The 18932-nt window shown below is 55.9% G+C and overlaps 1 protein-coding gene across 3 annotated transcripts in view; it reads right to left on the reverse strand.

The window, feature by feature from the left end:
• Positions 1-18932, reverse strand: part of Abcb9 (ATP binding cassette subfamily B member 9) — a 46560-nt gene that overhangs the window by 14124 nt on the left and 13504 nt on the right. The window contains exons 1-8 of one of the 3 annotated variants that reach the window (XM_021186943.1): positions 17523-17676; positions 11286-11960; positions 5801-5915; positions 5225-5355; positions 4186-4391; positions 2831-3028; positions 1664-1792; positions 275-463 (exon numbers count right to left, since the gene is read on the reverse strand). In XM_021186943.1, the coding sequence (XP_021042602.1) occupies positions 275-463; positions 1664-1792; positions 2831-3028; positions 4186-4391; positions 5225-5355; positions 5801-5915; positions 11286-11874 (1557 nt within the window). In that variant the 5' untranslated portion in view covers positions 11875-11960; positions 17523-17676. Of the gene's footprint in view, positions 1-274; positions 464-1663; positions 1793-2830; positions 3029-4185; positions 4875-5224; positions 5356-5800; positions 5916-11285; positions 11961-17522; positions 17677-18932 lie in introns of those variants that run through there. The other 2 variants (XM_029533831.1, XM_029533833.1) reach the window with 2 other exon arrangements.

Consider the following 18932-nt stretch of genomic DNA (forward strand, 5'->3'; position numbering starts at 1 on the left):
CAAAAAAAAAAGAAGAAGAAGAAGAAGAAGAAGAAGCCCCGCACTGCCATCACACACAATCCCTTTGCCTTTGGTACTGGGGATGGAAGCTGGGCCTGGTTCCCACTAGGCAGGCACTCTCCGTGTAACACTTGTGTGACACATCACCGGCCCTCTCCAGCATCTCTTACTGGAGGGTTAATGAGCGGGCTCTCAGTGGAGCCCTTGCCTCTCTTGCTTCTGGCCTCACAACCAAGGCGTGGGATGGTTCTGGTAGACCTTGAGCAGCTCTTACCTGTAGAACCTGCGTGTGGGGCCGAGTGCGGTAGGTGAAGGTGACATTCTCAAAGTCCACCCTGCCCTCGAGGTGGTCGGGGGCCAGGCTTCCATCATGCACCATGGTGGGCTGCCGGTCGATGAACTCGAACACCTTCTCGGCGGCCCCCACTCCCTGCATCAGGCCACTGTAGACGGAGCCCACGGACTGCAGGGAAGACACACATTCTGGTCCCACCGACAGCCCTCTGGCTGCCACTGCGGGTTCTAAGTTTCTCTCCCCACCCCCACCCCGTAAAGACAAAGGCTATCCTGGAACTCCATAAGTAAAGAAGGCTGGCCTTGAACTCCCAGAGATCTTTGGGCCTCTGCCTCCCGAGAGCTGGGATTAAAAGGCACGTGACAAGCTGGCAATTTTTTTTTCTAGGCCTCAAATCGTCCACCCAGACCGTTTCAAACAACTCAACATGTAGTTGAAGGTGATCCTTTGAGACAGGACTTTACCATTTGACCAGGCTGACCCACCTGTCTCTGCGTCCGGGGTTAAAGGTGTGCCTGATGCCCCACTAGGTGTTGGGGGAGGGGAAGGAAGTCCACAAAAGGCAAGCCATGATGTGATCAGCCTGGGTCCCCTCCCTCCGGGGACACCACAGAACCTTGGAGACATCCCAGATGCGTGTTGGGGACTCTGACTTGATGCCCAGCCTGCCAGCTGTTAGTCCCCTGCTCTGCCTCCCACCCTCCCGCTTCCACCTCTCAAGCGCTTTGGTGGCGCTCCACAGCAGCACGCCTCACTGAGCTGGGGATAGAGCCCAGAGCCATGCATGCTCAGCAAGCACTCTGCCAAGAAAGCCAGCCTCAGCCCTAATTTAATCTTTAATATGGGTCTTAATGGATACTCCGTATACATCCTACAAGTGCTACAAGCACACCCAGTGTAAACATGGACCAAAACAGAAGTGGTCTCCACCGAGTGCTTTTAAGCAATGAGGTGGCTTCTCTCAGAAACAAGAGAGTGCAAATATTTTGCCCCACCTCACGCTGAGGGATGTGGCAGCAGAGTATGGGTGGAAGATGTCTGCCTGGCTCCTGTGTGCAGCCCTTGAGGTACTGTCATAGTTATGTCCATCTTGGGGACCGAGGTGACACCAAGATGGCACGTGGTTGCTGTGAAGTCAGTGGGCGCTCACAACACACACGCAACGCGCCTGTAAGGGCTCCACCTGTTCATCGTTTGTGCCAGCCCAGTGGTTGCTTCTCCGACACTTTTCCTAGAGGTGCCCTATTGTTCTGGGATGGGTCTCACTGCCATCTTCCATGCACTCTGCTTGGCTCAAACCTACCCACCCCTGAGAAACCGGAACCTGCTCTCGCCTCACACCCCCGCCCTCCCATGGCTGCCCCTCACCTCCATGCAGTCTCCCAGGACAAACTCATAGATGATGAAGGCGATGAGGTTGCCGCTGCTCATCTGCCCCGAGATGACTAGGTGGCCCCCATAGTAGAGGATGCTGACCTGGACCACCAGGAGTGTGAGCTGCACGGAAGGAGATGGGCATGGCTTACGTATGCTTCCCCGCCCTAGCCAGCCCTGGGCCCTGCCCTCTACTCTGTCCCCAAGTCTGTCCCCTGTAAGACCAGGGAGACAGAAGAGAAGCTTGAGGAGAGGACTTCGGGTCACCGGGCTTGGTGACAGTGTCTGTTCCCACTAAACCATCTCCCTGGGTGCTGGAGGGCAGCCTTAGAAGCGCTGAACACCAACGGAAACTCCACTGCCCCATCTGTCACTCATGCCCCTCCCCCAGCAGCTCCCTACAAGGGCCCCTAGCTGGAGCAGGCCGTGGGCTTGGCAGCAGAACAAGGCTGTCTTTGTAAGGCCCTGGCTGGCACATGCCACCTTCAAGTTCCTCTGCTGGGCCAGGCAGGCCTGCTCATTCTCACCGCAGACAGCAGGACTCAGAGAGGTTGGGGCGCCAAGAAGGCCACACAGCAGCCAGAGCAGGCAGGAGAGGCCTTTCTGTTCCTTCAGGTATGTGCCTGAAGGGCAGCATCTTGGGGACCTTTGCTGCGGATTTGGGGGTGGGGTGTCTGAGGGATGAAACAACCCACAACCTTCCCAGGATCCCCAGAGGCCCTTCCCCACCCCAAGCCAGAGTGAAGTCCAGCAGCGGGACAAGTGTCCTTGTGTATGGCAGACGGTGGCCAGCTGTGGATGAGCTGACAGAGGGTCCGCAGGCATTTTTAGGGGGTAGTGTCTCAGGTAGTGGCACCTGAGTAGTCCTTGCCTCCTGGCTTCCCTGTACCCCCCCCCCCAGCTACTTCCTCCAAAGAAACTATCTCCCTGCCCCCACCCTTTCAGGACAGCCTAGGTCCTAGCTAGCCTGAGGATACATGTTCCTGCTGGCCCAGCCACCTTGCAGGGGGGACAGAGGCCTCTGAAGGAAGGGCACTATGGTCTTTCCGGGAAAGATTCTGATGACTTGACACCCACATGTGGGGACCTGGACTGTCACCCAAGCATGGGATCCCTATCTGGACGCCCATCCACTCACCCCCGACGTCTGACCACACGTACCCCACTGCCCCAGACGTAGGACATGTAGGCCGCTGCCTCCTTCCTGTTGAGCTTGTACACCTGCTGCAGCTTCCGCAGGAACACCTCGGCCTCCTCCTCCTCGTTGGCAAAGCTGCGTACCGTCTTCATGGCGCTGATGGTCTCCTCGGCCGTGGTGCTGGCTCTGGCCAGGGCGCTCTGGACCTCCTTGGAGAGCCTCTGTGCACAGGGATGGGCAGGGCAACCTCACTGTCCCTCTGAGCGCACCTCCACCCCATTCTGTCCACCCCAGCCCCATCTCCTCCTAACTGATGAGACGGACTCAAGAGAGCAAACCCAGAAGAGCTCCTGGGGGGGCTGGGAGACTCTTACGTCACTCACAGTGCCCAGCACTGGGGAGAGCAGTGAAGCAGGGCCCCCACTGACATTGAGTGAGACCACTGACCACACATGGACTACAGTTAGCTCTAGGGAAGGAGCGTCCGCACCCGGCCCCGCGCTGGCGCCAGGATAGTCGTTCCGGGCTGTTGCTCAGGCTGCACACAGTATGGGAAGCGGCGAGCACTAAGGGACAGCGTTTATCAGCAGCACACGGCTTCAGAGGGGAGGCAGGCCTGCGGCAGTCCGCTCTGCAGTAACGAACACAACAGCTGCCAGAGCAGGCACGAGTGTGTCCTTCCTATAGAGCTGCTTCCATGACCTGAATGTCACACTTGGTCACAGCAGAAAAAAGGCACACTGCACCTGGGAGAGGGGGGGTCCCAAGTCACGTCTGGGGTGTGTGTGTGTGTGTTAGGGATATGGGCAGAAGTCCCCTGGCATGGGTCAGCTTTATGGAGTCGATTATGTCCTTCTGCCTTTTCCGTGGACTCTGGGGATTGGACTCAGGTCCCCAAGTTTGCACAGCGGTGCCTTTACTCCTTGGACCTCTAGCAGGCCAGGTCACCTCTGGCTGCAGGTGGTACGTGTGCTTTGTAAAGATGGTAGACCCTAAACAAATTGTTTTAAGGCTCTACCCACTTAGAGGTGGGGCCTGAGGTGGGCAGAGGTAGAGGCCAATGAGAAGGAAGGAAGGCAGGGGCAGGGAGATTCCTACCACAGAGCTTTGTGTCCTCGGTTCCTACCAGGGCCTCCTCTCTGGCTAAGGTGGGTCTGAATGTGTAGTGGCAGTCCTCGACCTTACGTGCTGGGATGATGGGTGTGACCACTGTGCCTGGCTGATACCTAAAGTTGTCACTAGCAGCCCGCTTCACTGCTTCCCAGTGCCTCAGGAGATCCCGGTGACCAAGTGAAGACAGTGATTGAACACAGACTGCCTCAGAACAGCCTCGTGTAGCCTCCGAGGCACTGCCAGGGGCCAGACGCCATCTGCTTACCTTGTAGTACTTGCCATAGATGTTGGACACCATCATGATGATGGGGAAGCCCATGAAGGTGACCAGGGAGAGCTGCCAGGAGAGGCTGAACATGAAGACCACCACGCCCGTGACCTTGACCGTGTTCCTCAGGAAGATGTTGATGTTCTGGGAGACCAGGTCGCTGACCATGGTGGTGTCAGAGGTGAGGCGGGAGATGAGGTCCCCTGGAACACAGGCACTCAGCCCTCTGTGGCAAGGATGCCCAGAGCTGCCGGGGGGTGCAGAGGGGACGCTAAGGGGCTTCTGAGATGGGTAATAGGAGTCAGACCTCTCCCCCACTATGCTATTTGGGGATGATGGGGAGCACTTCTGGAAGACAAGCCCTGGTACCGTTTTCTTTTTTTCTTTGTTTTGTTTGAGGCCACCTGTACCACACATGGTTGCAGCATGTCGTATGAGGTGCCTGCCTGTCCACCGAGTGGAAATTGGCTGAAGGTCAGCTGGGGAAGGCCAACATGACAGCGCATGTGCCCACCACAGCCAGATTCCAAACTTCTCCCTGCTAGGCCTCACTGGCAGAGTGGGTAAACACCCCCACGCCCACCTCAGACGCAGCCTCGAGCTCCGAGAGAAACGCATAGCAGCGTTGCTCACACACTGTGGGATGCTGGACTAGAAGACGCCTTGCAACAGCCATGGGGCGGCAACTACAGGAGGGAAATGGTCCCTGCTCAGGAGGGGTGGGACAGGTGTGGCCTGGCCCAGTGCTTGGGACCATGGCGGGCATGCTGTTTCTATCCCTACTAACTCTTCCCACCCATCACTCGGTCCACAGGAACTGGGCCTCTGCAGGCCTCCCTCTTGGGCAGCACTAGACAAGAGAGGCCCTGGTCACTGCAGAGAGCTCAAGAGGCCTGGCCAGGGTCCTGTGGTGGCCCCAGGGCTTCACCCGGAACTGGACCACAGGAAGTGCTGGTGGGGCAAGCCACACAGCTGTTGGGGGGCCCACAGGAAACTAGCTCACCCTGGACACCCAAAGTCCCCAGGAGGGACCAACCTGTGCGGTTCTCATCAAAGAAGCTTGTCTCCTGTGACACCAGTGAGCGGAAGAGACAGTTCCGGAGGCGAATGTTCAGTCTGGCAAATACGAGGGTGAAAATACCGCCCCGAATACCTGCGGCCAATGAGCTGATTGAAGATGAGAGACGGTATAGCCGGTGTCCTTCCGGCAGGCAGCACCACCCACCTGCAGCCCCTCCTCCCCAAGGACAGAGGACAGGCCACTCTGTAGGAATGACATCCAGGTCTAGACCTCCTCACTCCCCAGTAAGTCCTATAGCAAGGGTAAAGGACTTAACACTGGCAGCCAGACCCTTCTACAGCAGAGTAGAAAGCCAATCCTTTGAGCTGTTCACCGACCAGCCAGGGAGAGAGAGAGCTATCTTCAGGGGACTGGAGCCATTTTCAGAGACAAGAGGGTATGGCTCTAGGATGCGTCCCAACCAAAGGGTTCCGATGTCAGTCTGGGTGGTTGCTGCGGTGCTGGGCTGGCCCTGCTCCCTCCTGCCCTCCCCCCTGCCCTCCCTCCTGCCCTCCCTCCTGCAGGAGTGACGTGTATGGGTTGGGTGGCTACCTGCCGATGGCCAGCAGGCAAACGACGACAACAGCCGTGGTGAATTGGTCCATGCTCTTCTGGATCACAATGCTGTCAATGGCCCGGCCAGTGTAGTAGGGCAGGAAGGTCTCACCTGTTGGGGGGGGGAGGACAGGGCAGGTTCAGTGGGGCGGGGAGCCCCTAGCCCCCAGTGTCTCTGCTCACCCAATCCAAGGTCTGTTCTTTGAGTGCCTGCTTGTCCCTGCTGTGGTTAAACTGTCAACTGGATGGGACTTAGCCATCATGGAAACAAACCTCTGGGAGTGGCCGGAGGGAGTTTCTAGACGGGTGGTGGGAAGACACACCACAACATGGGCTACAGTGCTCCATGGGCAGGGGTCCCTGACTGGGTCTAATGAGGCGAGCAACACCAGTGCTCAACTCTACTTTCCAGACCGATGCCATGTGACCTTCGGCATCGTGTGCCTGAGCCATGACTTCCCCACCAAGATGTGGGGCCTGTGCCCTCAACTGGGAGCCCAGGTCAACTCAGAGAAGAAAACGAATACACCTCTCTCTCTTCAGAGAACACATAACGTGACACTGATGACACCTGGGTGCCAGGCATTCGAAGCCACCTCATTCCCTCCAGTTGGGCCTGTCACGGGTCTGGATGTCACCCACATAGGCCACAAAACTCAGCAGCAGCAGCCGAGGGATGCCAAAGGTCATTTCCCTCTTCCAGGTGTGGCGTCCACCTTCTAGAACCAGGAAGACCTTGCGGCTGGCACGGCTCCAGGCTGTGCTGGTCCCACCCCTCTGAGGGGTGGTGCTCTAGGGCTGGCAGGGTGTTCTCATCCATGGGCTTCCTGTGTCTTCACCCTGCTGACTCAGTGGGTCACAGAGCACCGGAGAGGGATGGCTGAGAGTCAACACAAGTTCCCACACGGAAGAGCGCCTCTGTGGGAGGTGGGCTTTGAGGTGTTGGAAGCCCTGCCCTGCTTCTCCTGCAGCTGCCCTGGGGGATGATCTGTAGGGGCATGGGCACAGCTCCTATTCTCTAAGGACCCTGCCATGCTCACTTGGCAGCGCCTCTGGTTTCTGGCAGTGGGGATAGGGCTAAGCCCCAGCCCTGGGTGGCACACTAGCCCTCACCTGCTCCAAGGCTGCCGGACTGATTGTACCCCAGGATAGCCAAAGCGCCTGCCTCCCAATATTCTGGAATGCCCACTCTCACAAGATGGTCAGTGCAGAAGCCCAGCCCCTCAAGGTCGGGTCTCTGTCTCCTCGGGGTGTTCTCGCTGCAATTTGCTTAGGCTGAGCTGGGCTTGAGGCTGGACCCAGGTAGGTTCTCCATGCACATCAGCTTGCACTCTGGCCTTCTGTGGGGAAATGGCGCCCTCTGCTGGATGAGGGGCAGGCACCTTGAGGGAGCAGGCTAGCTCGGCCAGATGGGGTTTCCAGATGCAGCTGGCTTAGCCCTGACCTGAAGCTCTCCCTCAGTTTACCCACAGGGAAGAAAACCTTGTGGAATCCTGAGTCTGATGAGTGTGGTCTTGTGTGCTGGGGGTACAGGGCAAACCTTTCTGAGTAACCTGTAAGCGTCACGGACACTCCGAATCCTACACGAGGCTTCAGGGGCATCTGACCTCTGCTGCTGCCTCAGTCGTCCCGCCCTGCCCTAAGTCACCCATCTCGCCTGGAATGTCTCAGGGACTGCTCCCCACCTTGGGACTCACCTCAGATCTTGTCCATCTCAGCTCAACCCAGCCCATTCACTCCCAGGTTTCTCCGGTCGGAGTCAAGGTTGTTGCAAAGACTCGTGGCAGCCCATGCAGGAAAGCACGGGACTCTGCCTCACCCCGCTCACCCTCCTTCCAGCCCCACTAGCCTCGGTGTCTCTCTAACAACCGGGTACCTTCTGCCTTAGGACCTGTGCACAGCTGCCTAGAGCACACCTTACCTCAGACATCTGTTCCTTTATCTCCTCCAAGTCCCAAATGTCACCCGGTGTTCTTACGGGCTTGGTATTTTTGTTCTTGCTATTTGTGGAAATGACTTCTTTCCACAGAGGAGGAGCCTGGAGCTCTGAGCTTGCCCACATTTCTACAGTCGAGATGCCAAGAAACCCAATGCAGGAATCCTACTTTACACTGCTCAGGAGGCGAGGTGGGAGCATTTCAAGGTGAGGGGGAGCCTCCGTGATCTAAGAAGACCCTGTCCCGAATAGCAAGCCAGGTGCGGTATAGCACATGCCTATATGCTCACTTGGGAGGTGGGGGCAAGGAGACCAGGAGTTCAAGGCCAGCCAGGATTACCCGAGGTCCTGTCTGAAAGAGAAAGCCACAGATAACCAGGAGCTAAGAAACTGGTACAGGGCTTGCCATACAAGCTTGAGTTCAGACCCCTGCCACCCACGTAGACAGCTCAGCGTGGTGGCATGTGACCCAGGACTGGCACTCGCCAGCCAACCCAGCTGAATGAATGAGCTCCAGGTTCGGTGAGAGACCTTGTCTCAAAAGGTAAGGTAGAAGCTGAGGTAGGCAGCAAACGTCAGTGTCTGACCTCTACCTCACCCACACAAGTGCCACACGCATGTGCACACATACATAAAAGTGGAAAACAAACAGAAGAGAACACTGAGCCAGTGAGATGGCTCAGCGGGGAAGCTCTAGCCACCAAGCCTGACAGCTGGGGTCTACATGGTGGAAGGAGAGGACTGACTGACCAACTCTCTTAAGTTGTCCTCAGAATGCCACTTACAGTGCGCGGCATCTGCTCAACCAGCCCCTCCCGCAAATAAATAAATAAATTTAAAATGTGATTGTAAAACAATAAAGGAATCTTTGTGGGACAGCCAAGGCTATAGAAAAGACCCCATCTCAGAAAATAAAAGTAAAAAGAATCCTGACAATGAGAGTCGGCACTGATGCTCAGGGCATTCAGCAGGCAGAGGCAGGAGGATCTCCAGCTCTGTGAGTTCAAGACTAGTGTGGTCTATAGAGATGGCACCTCACACCGGCTGTGCACCCGCGCCCGGTGCCCTGCTTATATCTCTCAGCACTGACAGCAACACCGCTGCAGGGCGGGAAACTGAGCCTCCGCTGGCTGGGCATCAGTACTCCTGAGTCTGACTCAGACTGAGCCCTTGGCCTGATGCAACCCAGAGGCCCTGTAGTACACCAGTGCCCCCCTCGGCAACACGGGGCCACCACAGGCATAGGGACAAGGTCATGGAGTGACATCTGGCTCCAGCGATCAGCACGCAGGGTGAGTCAGACCTGAAAATGTCACCAACACAATGGCTGAGGGGCAAAGAGAGATGAATGAATCCAAGATGGCTAACCAAGCAGGGACCTGGGGCCTTGAAGAGAGTGCAGAAGCAGCTGGCTAAACAGAACGGGTCGGCCTGGAGTTCACAGCCACTCAAGGCTAAAGTTCGTGCTCCCCGTGCCAAGATTCACCGGAGGTATTTTATCTTCTTAGCTCACCGGCTCACTCCCTGTCCCTCAATACCACGGGGACTGTGGTTTAGTTTTTATATCCCCTCAAAAACTTGTGTGATGGAGGCTCGCAACCCTCCCGGGCTGGGCTCAGTCATGGCCAGTGTGCCTTTCTCTCCCCTTCCCCGCCCCCCCCCCCCCATCTGTCTGTCTTCTTCCTGGCCACCATCAAGTGAGCAGCCCTGTTCCACTACACTCTGGCCCTGATGCTCTGGTTCTCTATAGATCCCGTATCCACGAACCCAGATGACCATAGCTGGAACCGGATTCCAGGAGCCAAGCTAGTCTTTCTCCCCTCAAGCTGTTGTCCTGGGCACTGTCACAGCAACACAGCTGATCGAAGTGGGGACTGTACCCCTGCTTTATAAACACAGAGACCAACAAGCAGAGGCTGAGTAGCTGCCTCGTATCACGCAGACTCTAAGGGGAGGAACTGAGGGGACTGGGGGGGGTGAGGCGGTGAGGGAGGGTTTGGGGTAAAGGGAGTCTGGATGTAAAGGTGACAGCATCTGCCAGCTCAGGTTCACTGGCCTTCTTTGAGACTACTCTGACCGTGTCACTGCCCCCAGGGTCTGTCCCTGTGAATTCCTGGACACCCACCACGATGTACCAAGCCCTGTGCTCGCCATTCCCCACAAGAGAGAGGTATGGTTCAAAAAGGTTGATAGACCAGGTCACACAGCTCACTGAGACCCCAGGCCCTGCCACTGGGATACCCCCTTCCTGCCCATGCTTCGGGGGAGGAGCAGGCCTACAGCACCAGACACCTAACTTTCAAACCAAGACACACTTCTCCCCCTTTGACTCCGTTCAGTCACATGAGACAAGCTCATGTAACGGGAGACAGATCAGGAAAGATCTATGCTACCACACACTGTAGAATTCTATGCAGGCAGAGAAAATAATGTTGGGGTGGGGGGTGCGGATGTCCAGGAGACATTAGAAAAACAACCAAGAATCCAACCAGTATGCGCAGGTGAGGAGTGATGTTCGGGGAGCTACGCTGGCAAACCCCAAAAAGAGGATGAGGGCTCGCCTGGGGAGATGGCTCTCAGTGTGCAAAGGCTGAGCGTGGCAGCTATAATCCCACTGCAGGGGAGGTGGAGACAGGAGGATCCTGGGGTGACTAACAGCTCCTCGAGCCAATCAGTGAGTTCCAGGTTCAGAGTGCTTTTGTCTCAATAATAAGGTGGGGGGGGTCATTGATGATGATACACATGCTGATCTCTGCGTACACACAAGAACATGAACACATATATGTGTGTGTACACAGGAGACGAGGGAATGAATAGATCTCCTGCCCATATAGAAGTCTATATAACCTTCTCTGGTTAGTCCTGGGCCGGAATGATTCGGGCAATCGGGTAGAATTAACTAAACTTTTGCCTTTCCACATCTTCTTTGTTTTTTGGTTTGGTTTTGGTTTTTTTCAAGACAGGGTTTCTCTGTGTAGTCCTGGCTGTCCTGGAATTCACTCTGTAGACCAGGCTGGCCTCGAATTCAGAAATCCACCTGCCTCTGCCTCCCAAGTGCTGGGATTAAAGGCATGTGCCACCACTGCCCAGCTTCTTTGTATTTTTTAGAAAGAGATTTATTTATCTTATGTATGAGTACACTGTAGCTGTCTTCAGACACACCAGAAGAGGGCATCAGATCCCATTACAGATGGTTGTGAGCCACCATGTGGTCACTGGGAATTGAACTCAGGACCTCTGGAAGAGCAGCCAATGCTCTTAACCTCTGAGCCATCTCTCTAGCTCCTTTCTCTGTATTTTTGAGACAAAGGCCTTCTCTTTGCCCAAGCAGGCCAAAACCTCTCAACAATCCTCCTTCCTCAGTCTCTCAGATGCTGAGAAGGCAAGCGGGGTAAGACACCATACCCATGCCTTCTGGGTCTCCCAGCGGTGTAAACCACCTAAGTAAACAGCTACACATTTGAGAGGGAAGACGTTGCTAAGCATCCTTCAAGCGCATCCCTGGAGACCAAGGCTCAGCGTGGTCAGACCCGAAGCCCCACTTACCCAGAGCTGCGACGATGAGGAAGAAGGAAGCAGCTACTAGGAAGGCCACGTCAGGCTTTGTGTAGGACAGCAGCTTCTGTAGTGTGGCTCCCGAGGCCTGCTCAGCAGGGGCCCCACCCTCCCCGTGGAAGCCCTCATTCCCCGGCTCCAGGGCCTCGGCATCCGGCCGCACAGTGGCCAGCAGCCCCCACAGCAGAAAGGAGGCAGCCAGTGAGATGTAGGTCCACACGAAGAGCGCCCAGAACCATGGGTCCCGGATGGGCCTGCGCACTTCTGAGAAGAGTAGCAGTTTGGCCATGGCATAGATGCCCACAAAGAGGCACACGAGGGTGATGACGAGCCACGAGGCCCGCAGGCGCCTTGGCCCCAGAGCGCTGTTCTTGGCCACGCCTATGGTAGCCCCCAGCAGCAGGCAGCTGCGGTACAGGCAGGCAGCCCAGAGGTCCAGCACCGAGTCGAAGATGTTAAAGTGTCGGATGTCCTCCAGCAGGCTGCGGTCCAGGTGACTGAAGGCGTAGATGGCCGTGGTCACCCCGACGTCCATGCTCACGAAGGCCAGCGTCACTACTACCGCCTTCCACAGCCTCATCCTGCTGGCTGGTGGCCGGTGGGTGAGAAGGGCAGGGTTTGGCTCACCGGGGCAAGGCCATCACTGACAGCTGGGCGGGGCCACACCTGTGGGGCATCAGAGAGAAAGCATCAGGGCGAGGGGCTTCAGCTGTGTTCCTGGGGCTGCACGACCCCGAGCGAGTCTGGTCATGACAGTGATTTCCCCGGATGGTGGAGGGTCTTCTCATGCAAGGGATGTTTATTTCACATCTGCTGTAGGCGTGACTCTGTTCCTTGAGTTTGGGATTTAGCGATGAATAAAAATTGAGGCAGGTGTGGTGACTCGGGCCTCTAACCCCCACACTCCCCTCCAGAAGCTGAAGCAAGGAGGACTGCCCCGAGTTTGAGTCTGGGGTTAGCCTGGGCTACAGAGAAAGAAAACAAGAAAATGAGGGGCTGGAGAGATGGCTCAGTGGTTAAGAGCACTGACTGTTCTTCCGAAGGTTCTGAGTTCAAATCCCACAACCACATGGTAGCTCACAACCATCTGTAATGAGATCTGACGCCCTCTTCTGGTGCATCTGAGGACAGCTACAGTGTACTTAGATATAATAATAAATAAATCTTTAATAAATAAGAAAGGAAATGAAAACGAAAACAGGGTCTAGGGAAAATGAATGGCTCAGTGAGCAGAGTGCTTGCTGTGTAAGCATGAGGAGTTGAGTTGAATCCCCAGGACCCACAGAAGTCCCAGAGGGTGGGGTGTATGTCGGAGACAGGTGGATCCTGGAGTTCAATGACCAGCCAGAGTCGCTGAGCTCCATGTTCAGTGAGAGGCAGAGGGCTACAGAGATGGCTCAACAATGAGCAGTTATTAACTGTTGCGCCTGCGGAGGACCCAGCGCCTGCAACAGGTGGCCCACAACCACCTGTAACGTCCCCTCCCCAGGATCTGATGCCCTCTGGACACCACAGGCTCCTGCTCACACATGCTACACATAAACTCATGCAGGCACACACACACACACACACACACACACACACACACACACGCACGCACACAAATAAAAATAATCGTTATCAAAGGTGAGGAGCAATGGAGAAAGATGGCTGGCGTCAACCTCTGAAGCTCACTCATGTGCACACACGCAGATACACATGAACACCCTTGGGCAGTGCACACACACACACACACACACACACACGCAGACAACAAAGAGAAACAAGAAACACTGTGCACAGAGTACAAGATCTCTGCTTCTATGAAGATGGCCTCCCTCTACAGGAGGGAGATTCAAAAGGGGCTGACGGGGCTGGGCAAGCAGCTCTCCCAAAGGACCCAGCTTTGATTCCCAATACCCACACTAAACGCCATCTATAACGCCAATTCCAGGAGGTCCGATGTCCTCCTCTGGCCCCCTTGGGCACGGAATGCATGTGGTGTGCACACAGCCAGGTAGGTAAGCAATCTTAAAAGAGAGGGGCTGGAGAGATGGCTCAGTGGTTAAGAGCACCGACTGCTCTTCTGAAGGTCTTGAGTTCAAGACCACATGGTGGCTCCCACAGCTACAGTGCATTTATATATAATAAATAAATAAATAAGAAAAAGAAAGAGAGGACTGGTCCTGATGCTAAGAATGAAGCCGGTGAAACGAGAAAGGGGGATGGAAGGGGAGGAGACAAGCGAGCAAGACTTGGAAGAAGCTGAGGGGGCAGGGCCTGGGATTCTAGCAGGAGGTCGGCAAACTCAGGGTAGCCTGGGCAACTTAGTGAGACCCAGTGTTAAATTTAAGAGATAGTATAGGGTTAAGTCAAGGTTAGAATGCTTGCTAACGCTATGAGGCCCTGTTTAATGTCCTACACACACACACACACACACACACACACACACACACACACACACGAGGGAGGGAGGGAGGGAGGGAGGGAGGAAAACAGAGAGACAAACAGAGACAGAGAGGAAAGAATCAGCCCCAAGGACACGCTGGGGAAAGCATTTTGGACAGGGGGAAGAGAAGGCCTGGGCCCGAAGAGAAGGCCTGGGCCCTGAGGCAGGAGTGTATACCCTGAGAAAAGGGGAGCTCAGGCACTGGGAAGTAGGGGGCAGTGGGGACCACCTGGAGGACTTGGCCCCCACTGAGGAGGTGACACAGAGATTAGCAGAGCTCAACAGATGGCCCTGGAGTCTTCACCATTCTGGTTGCGGAGGGTGGCAGTGAAGTTCAGTGACTAGCTATCAGGCCTGGCACGCCTGGCACATGCTGACTGCTGCTGATAGCAACGGCAAACACTATCTCAACTCACCTTTCACACTCTCGGGTTCCATGGCAACCCGAAGACCTTTGTGTCTGCTCGGAAGTTTCCAGAGTCTCTTAGATCCAGCCTCTGTTGGCCCTCACACCTAGCTCTGGACCTTGTTTTTTTTTTTTTCTTGCTTTTGCTGTCAACACCACTGAAGCTCCTCCCACACGCCCCCCACCCCCAGGACTCACTAGGGCCTGGGAGAGCCCAGAGCTCAGGTGTGGATCTTGCGGTTGGGGGTGGAGCTTGTTTAGGGTAGGTTTAGGATCTGGCTGAGGCGAACCCCTGAGCACTGACTGACTCCTGATCAGATCTTCCTCAGAGGAAACAACGGTGTCCTATCAATAAAGTGGGCAACGCTCCGAGCCCTGTGTGGATGGGGAGGTGCTAAGCGACAGGACAGTCAGTCCTGTTGCTCTGGGGGCCACACCATGGGGACTGACTTTGAATTGTCGAGGGATCTAACCTTTTACATGACGTCAGTTTGTCTGCATCTCCATTTACATCTGGGGAAACTGAGGCACCGGAAGACAAAGTCACCGGCTCCTTTCACACAACCAACATGGGCCCAAACCAAAAGAAACCCATGTGTGAAGGACCCCAGCACCAGGGTCCTCCACCTGTGCGCACTGCATACCCGACATACAGCGGGCGCCTAGTACCTGCATCGCGTGCTTATGGAAGGCGCCAAGCCCCACACTGCCTGCTTTTCGTGTGTTAGATTATCCTCAAGATGACTCTTGCAAGGTTTGCAGTGTCATCAGTGCCACATAACCGATGGCGAAAATGTGGCCTAGGGAAGAATTTACCCAGCATCCCACAGCCCACGAATGGCAGAGCAGTCAAAGTCACATCTGGATACAACCAACACTGATGGGAGGTGCTCCTTTAAGGAAAAGAGTTGACGTTGCTCAGGCAAGAAGCAGAGGTGACGCTGGTAAGAGCCTGCATCCTCTGGTGGGCACATGAGCATGGCACCGTGAGACTTCCATGAAATATATTCTAATTTTACGGTTTAGACACTTGAGGCACAGAGAGGTCAGATGACCTGCTCCATGTCACACAGCTAGACAGAGCTCCAAAGTCTGGGCTCCACGCCTCTCTACGTGATGACGGTCTCTTCCAGGTGGACATGCCCCCTCCCCCATGCCAAGAAAGGGTCTGAGGCACGGAGATGGCATGAAGGGTCCAGAGCCTTGGGGGGGTTGGTTTGGTTTTATTTTATTTTTAATTTTTCTGTCACCCCAGCACTTCCAGGCAGACCTGAGTGTGTGTCAGAGCTACAGCCTGATTAGTCAGCATCTGCCTTTCCAAAGGGAGCCAGGGCCAAGTAGGGTCAGGGCAGAGAGGAGGAGTGAGACAGGCAGGCTCCCTCGGCCCGGCCTTCCTTCCATCCCTGCTAGGTCCGAGCTGCCAATGCAGCTCCTGGGCTCAGTATGCTGCAATGCAGACGCCTTGGGGAGTGTGAGTGGGTGAACTCCACTCGGAGCCTGAGAGGGAAGCTCCTGGCCTAGCGCCTCCGCAGGCGTCCTGCCAAGCAAGTGCTGGCTTCACTAGGCCTGCCAGGCACCCGACTACTGCCTTCCTGGGGTGGGCACCAGGGGTGCATGGGCCCCCTAGGAAGGGGGCCAGCCTGCAGGCCTCCCTCCCTTTGACTGTCAGTCATGGGGGATTCCTTCCTGCAACCCCAACAGCCCAAGTTAACCAGGTGCCCACACCTAGGAGCCCCAAGTGACCATGTCCTCTGGAAAGAACACTCCAGATGCTAACATCGGATGCTCACAACAGAGGCTAGCTGAAGCACTTTTTGCGGGTGACAAAAAATGAAGACGGGAAGGGAGGTAGAGAGGCTTGGCTAGGGGTCATTTGAGGCTGAGCACCTATAGTGCCTAGGTGCCCTGCCTCCCCAGAGCGCCACCCATCTATTCAAACATCCACAGATCAGAATCCAACTCAGGTTAGGGCAGGTTTTAATCCTGGGGTGAGAGTGGGATGGCAGGTTAGTCTCGTTAAGTAAGCTATGGAGCAGAGTGTGGTGGGAAGGCCACACCACATTGTCAGGATAAAAGCCGAGGGCAGGAAGGCCACTCAGGAAGCACAAGCCTAGCCCCCACGTGCTGGGACTCTGAGGACACACGGCTAGGTGGAATTGGAGGACACACTGTGGGCACACAGGTGATACGCATGGCCCAAGAGACAAGGGCAAGCTGGTGGCTAGAGGTGGTGCAGGCCTTGCTCGAGGGGCCAGTACGATCCAGGAAGACAAGGTAAGTTGCCTTGCCCCAAACGCTTAGGCAAGGCACGGGACTGGCAAATGACCCCTGCCCCACTGGGTTGTGTTTTGTATTGGTGCTGGGGGTAGAACTCGGGACCTTGCTCCTGCTAGGTGAGAACTCTTCCACTGAGCTACATCCCAAGCACAGGGGGGTCTTTGAGAAGGCTTTCCCACCCCCTTTCCCCAGAGCGGTACTGCTTGGAGTACCCACAGCCGTCCATTGTAAGCAAGAGTAATCAGGAACAGCCAGGAGAGAAGTTGTTATCATTACAATCACAACAGCTTGGGTCTTCCCTGGTGCACGTACCTCCCAGCACTGTGACCCAGAGCCCTGGGGGGTTCACAGTCCCTATGCCTGTTACAGCTCAAGGGAAACCCCACACTTTACTCTCTGGAGGAGGAGGAGGAGGAGGAGGAGGAGGAGGAAAGGCGTGCCCAGGCTAATTAGGAACTGCAGAGAAAGGTCCTGGATCAAGTGACTCCCATTCACCCCTCACTCTGCGGGCTTGTCATTCTGAGGGCCTAGCCCTGGAGATGCTGGTCGCCGCTGCTCTCAGCTGTCCCTAACTGCCTTGATACTGTGTGTATGGGGGGGGGGGGGTCTCTAGAGAACATGACACACCCAAGCTGGGTCCACATGGCTCCCATCCTGACTCCCGCCCTTGCTCGGGCCACCACATCCCACTGCTGTGACTGGGGCTCCGCTGGGCGACGCCAGGTGGCCTCAGGGAACCTGGTGGCAAACCAAGGGGATCCTGACACCTGTCCCTACGCCATCTGCAGCAGGGTCATGGAGGCCACCCATCTCCAGGGGGTGGGGCGGAGGGCAGGGAAGTGTCAGCCACGCTTGCAGCTATCTCAATTAACTCAGGCAGGCGAGGAGGAGCCCTCTGGGACCGCACAGGCCCGCTTGATGGCTGGGAAGGCTTGGCCCAGGCTAGGCCTGGCGCTCGCAGCCCTCAGAGGTCGCCACCAGCTCCAAGCCGGGCCACAGGCCTCCAGAGTCCCCTTCAAACGCTCCCCGCAAGGTACTTCCAAGACCGCGTCGCAGAAGGGTCAAAAAACAGCCGAGTTCCCGTTGCGAGCTCCGCAGAGCTGGGGGCGGCCCTTACCTGCCACCAGGTGAGTCGTCAGAGGGTGACGCCCGTGGCCGGGACGCGGGGACACAGGATCCTGCCTCTCGCCGAGCCCGCTCTGGGCACCGCTCTGCTCGGAACCGGCGCTGCGCCGCTACAAGGTCGGAGCCTAGCCCAGCTGCCCGCTGACAGGCGGGCGGCGCCGGGGGCGGGGTTTCACGGGAGTGGGCGGGACATCCTGGGTGGGGCGGGGCCTCCGAGAAGGAGCCGGCCAGGCCTCCTGGGTGGGCGGGGCCTCAGGGAAAGTGGGAGGGGCATTCCCGGATAGGGCGGGGCCTCAGGGAAAAGCGGATTGAGGCGGAGTCTTCAGGAAAAGGCCTCCGGAGAAATGGGCTGAAAGATCCTCCCTAGTGGGGCGGAGCCTCAGGGGAAGTGGGCGGGACATCCTGGGGGGTGGGAACAGAGCCTCGAGGCTGGGGCGGAGCTTCCGGGGCAAGCTGCGTGAGGAGCCTCCCTGGCGAGGTGGAGCCTCGGGAGACGGAGGCGGGACACCCAGGGTGGGAGGATCTTTAGAAGTGGGCGGATCCCCTAGAATGGGGTGGAGCTTCTGTGGTAAAGGGTTGTAGGCGTCTCCTGGGCGGAGCGATCCGGGGACAGTCCTGAACCCACAGCGCCTTCAGCAAACCTAGCTCCTACCTGGCACAGCCTCCTCCTTCATTTACTCATCCATCTAGTAAGTCTTTATCCAGCACTACCGCACACCCTATGTCATTCTAAGCGTTTGAGAGCTGGGTATAGCTTTATGCATCTGTTAGCCCAGGTACTGGGAGTTCAGGGCCAGCCTGGGCAACAAAGACCTTGTCACTTAAGGAAGAAAAATAAGAAAAAAGACATGTCAGGGCCCAATCAAGATTTCTGCATTTCTGGAAGGACAGTCTAAATATGGAACCAGATAATATATGTAAGAAGTATATATGTACATATTAGAAGGTAGAACATTCCGTGGGGGATAATACAGTTTATGGACAGTGCTGTGAAGTAGAAATTTATGATTTCTTTAGAAAGTTGGTTGTGTCAGATGGTGTTCTGCTGGCTTAAACACGTGAAGGAACATTTCTCGGAAGCAGACACAGATGAAAGGATGCTTCGCTAAAGCGAACATGTAAGTGGACGTGATGAAGGGTTCTTAGTTAACGACACGCATGTATTGGTTCCCCCTTACATAGCACAGTTGAACTTGGTTTGTTGTGACTCTATAGAGAGAATCGCAGAAGACTTCTGGTGGGGTTCTTGTGGCTTTTTTTTTTTTTTTTTTTTTTTTTTTTTTTTTTTTTTTTTTTTTAATGTTCATACTGGGGCTGATTGGCAGAGCGATGTCAGCGGATACAGACTCATGTAGAATCTTGTTAAGACAGACTCTCACAGTGAGGCAAGACACACGGTGAG

Source organism: Mus pahari, chromosome 23, assembly GCF_900095145.1.
Source record: "Mus pahari chromosome 23, PAHARI_EIJ_v1.1, whole genome shotgun sequence".
NCBI lineage: Eukaryota > Metazoa > Chordata > Mammalia > Rodentia > Muridae > Mus > Mus pahari.